The sequence below is a fragment of the Lolium rigidum genome, chromosome 6 (genome assembly GCF_022539505.1).
Source record: "Lolium rigidum isolate FL_2022 chromosome 6, APGP_CSIRO_Lrig_0.1, whole genome shotgun sequence".
Taxonomy (NCBI): domain Eukaryota; kingdom Viridiplantae; phylum Streptophyta; class Magnoliopsida; order Poales; family Poaceae; genus Lolium; species Lolium rigidum.
Window position 1 is genome coordinate 131733858 of NC_061513.1, and position 2790 is coordinate 131736647.

General features: G+C 58.0%; 1 protein-coding gene across 1 annotated transcript; it reads left to right on the forward strand.

The window, feature by feature from the left end:
- The first annotated feature begins 273 nt into the window (after nucleotides 1–273).
- Nucleotides 274–1881, forward strand: LOC124668234 (anthocyanidin 5,3-O-glucosyltransferase-like). Its single transcript, XM_047205408.1, has one exon. It carries the CDS (start codon nucleotides 331–333, stop codon nucleotides 1765–1767), a length of 1437 nt encoding a protein of 478 aa, XP_047061364.1. The 5' UTR covers nucleotides 274–330; the 3' UTR covers nucleotides 1768–1881.
- The last annotated feature ends 909 nt before the right edge of the window (nucleotides 1882–2790 follow it).

Genomic DNA, 2790 nt, shown 5'->3' on the forward strand with positions numbered 1-2790 from the left:
CTAGAAGGAGTACTTGATTCGTATAACTTGTTCCGGTGGTGAACTGATTTTGTGATGGGACGTAAAGTCTGGTTCCATTTGTCATTGGTGACGTTGCAACATCCTTCGCTTTTGACATAAGTCATGCGCAACTTCAAACACGACTCCCACCTGCCCTGACGGCTGGCGTGGTGGTTGCGCCTCTATAAATGTTCCATTCGTCTGCATCAGTCATCATCGATCTCCATCTCACCCTACTCTCGCTCTCACATTCCAAACACACAGTTACACTCCCATCGCTAAGGAGCTACAAGATCCAGGCATCTAGCAGCATATACTCTCACTGTCAGCATGGGCGGCACCCCAGCCATAACCACCATGGTGAGTCCCCGTAAGCCCGTGGTGCTCTACCCGTCCCCGGGCATGGGGCACCTGGTCTCCATGATCGAGCTCGGCAAGCTCTTCACGGCTCGCGGACTACTCGTCACCATCGTGGTCATCGATCCGCCCAACAACACGAGCGCCACGGGGCCCTTCCTCGCCGGCGTCTCCGCGACCAACCCGTCCATCTCTTTCCACCGTCTGCCGCAGGTCAAGCTCGCGGAGGCCGAGCTCCCCGAGATGATAACCTTCCACCTCGCCCGCCTCTCCAACCCGCACCTCCGTGACTACCTCGCTCGCACCTCGCCGGCCATCCTCGTGGTCGACTTCTTCTGCAGCGCCGCCATGGACGTCGCCGCAGAGCTTGACATTCCCGCCTACTTCTTCTGCACCTCTGGCGCCCAGGTCCTGGCTTTCTTCATGCATCTCACGGCCCTGCACCGCGAAAGCACGGCGAGCTTCCGGGAGATGGGCGAAGAACTCGTGCATGCGCCAGGAATCACCCCGTTCCCAGCGTCGCACTCCATCCAGCCGCTCATGGACCGTCACGGCCCGGCCTACAAGGAACTCCTGGATGTGAGCGCCAAGCTTTTTCGGTCCCAGGGCATCATCGTCAACACATTCCGCTCGCTCGAGCCGCGCGCCTTCGACACGATCGTCGCCGGACTCTGCACACCACCCGGTCTCTCGACGCCTCCAATCTACTGTATCGGGCCACTGATCAAGTCGGAAGAGGTGGGCGTGAAGCGCGGCGACGAGTGCCTTGCGTGGTTGGACACGCAGCCCAAAGCAAGCGTGGTGTTCCTCTGCTTCGGCAGCCTCGGACGTTTCAGCGCCAAACAGACCAGGGAGGTGGCGGCCGGGCTGGAGGCCAGCGGCCAGAGGTTCCTGTGGGTCGTGCGGAGCCCGCCCAGCGAGAAAGACTCGGCGAAGACCAAGTTCGAGAAGCCAGCGGAGCCGGACTTCGACGCGCTCCTCCCCAAGGGTTTCCTGGACCGGACCAAGGGCAGGGGGCTCGTCGTCAAGTCGTGGGCGCCGCAGCGCGACGTGCTGGCGCACGACGCGGTGGGATGCTTCGTGACACACTGCGGCTGGAACTCGGTGCTCGAGTCGATCATGGCGGGCGTGCCAATGCTGGCGTGGCCGCTCTACGCGGAGCAGAAGATGAACGTGGTGTTCTTGGAGCAGGAGATGAGGCTGGCCGTCGCGATGAAAGGGTACGACAAGGAGCTCGTGGAGGCCAAGGAGGTTGCCGCGAAGGTCAGGTGGGTGATGGACTCGGAGGGCGGGAGGGTGCTCCGGGAGCGCACTCTGGCGGCGATGCGGCAGGCCAACGACGCTCTGCGCGAGGGAGGGGAGTCAGAGGCAACGTTGGCGGGCCTGGTGGATGCATGGGTTCATGCTTGAGATGAACCGAAATGGGTATACTCACTTGTGCAGGACAGACGAGAGATGTCTATTATTGCAACATCGTCTAGCCACCATGAGCAACCTGTCGTTGCCATCGGACACCGACAACGAGGCGAAGCCGTCGGGATGGTGGCATTGGAGGGATAGGTTTGCGACGCCGAGCAACCCTAGCTCCCCGCAGACGGAGGGCGAGGAGGAGGAGCGTTGTTGGCCTCGACGGCTAGGATGAGGAGGAGGACTCCGACGCAAGGTGGGCATGGATGGAGGCGGCGGACGACGCGGCGGCGGCAAGGAAGGAGGCAAGGGCCCAGGCGACGGCGCAGGCACAGGCAGAGGCTCGTCGTCCGTTCACCGACGACGAGGAAGACCCCAATGACCACTCGTCGGAGGGGAACTCAAACTCGTCGGACGCGTCGACCGGCAGTACCTCTTCGGAGGAGGTGACAAGCAGGAGGCGCGTCCGTGAGGATGACGAGGTGGGGCCTTCTAACAAGAAGGCCGAGAATTAGTTTAAACTTTGTTTATTTTCGCGTTTGTTCTCCTAGTTTATATGTTAAATATGCTTGAACTTGTTCGATTCGACAAAGCATGTCATGATCAATTGAACTTATTTTCGCGTTTGTTCTCCAAGAATTAGTTAGTTTCTCCAAAATGCGTCGAACCGCTAGGGTTGCCCCCGACGCAAACGGACAATTTGCGCCTAGCGGTCATTTTCGCGTCCGCCAGGCGACACAAATTAACGGATGCAAGCGGATAATTTAGGAAATGCGTGGCCCTGTTGGAGATGTCCTTATTGATTGATCCCTGCTAGTGGTTCATTAGGTACTAGCACGGCCATCTTGTGCTTTTACCTTTTTATGTAGCATCTTCCTCTGCTCTGAAATGTGATAATAAAGAAGAGTGGATTGATTCAGAGATTGTTACTAGCATGCCTAATGTCTCATCTTCTTACTTCACTAAAACCTGTAAAGCTAGATTTAACTTGAGATCTCACAACGCTGTAGTAATAATGCATATTGA

What these genes read in the sequence shown, in the direction of transcription:
- LOC124668234 (XM_047205408.1), top strand. Translation starts at nt 331, where the DNA reads ATGGGCGGCACCCCAGCCATAACCACCATGGTGAGTCCCCGTAAGCCC.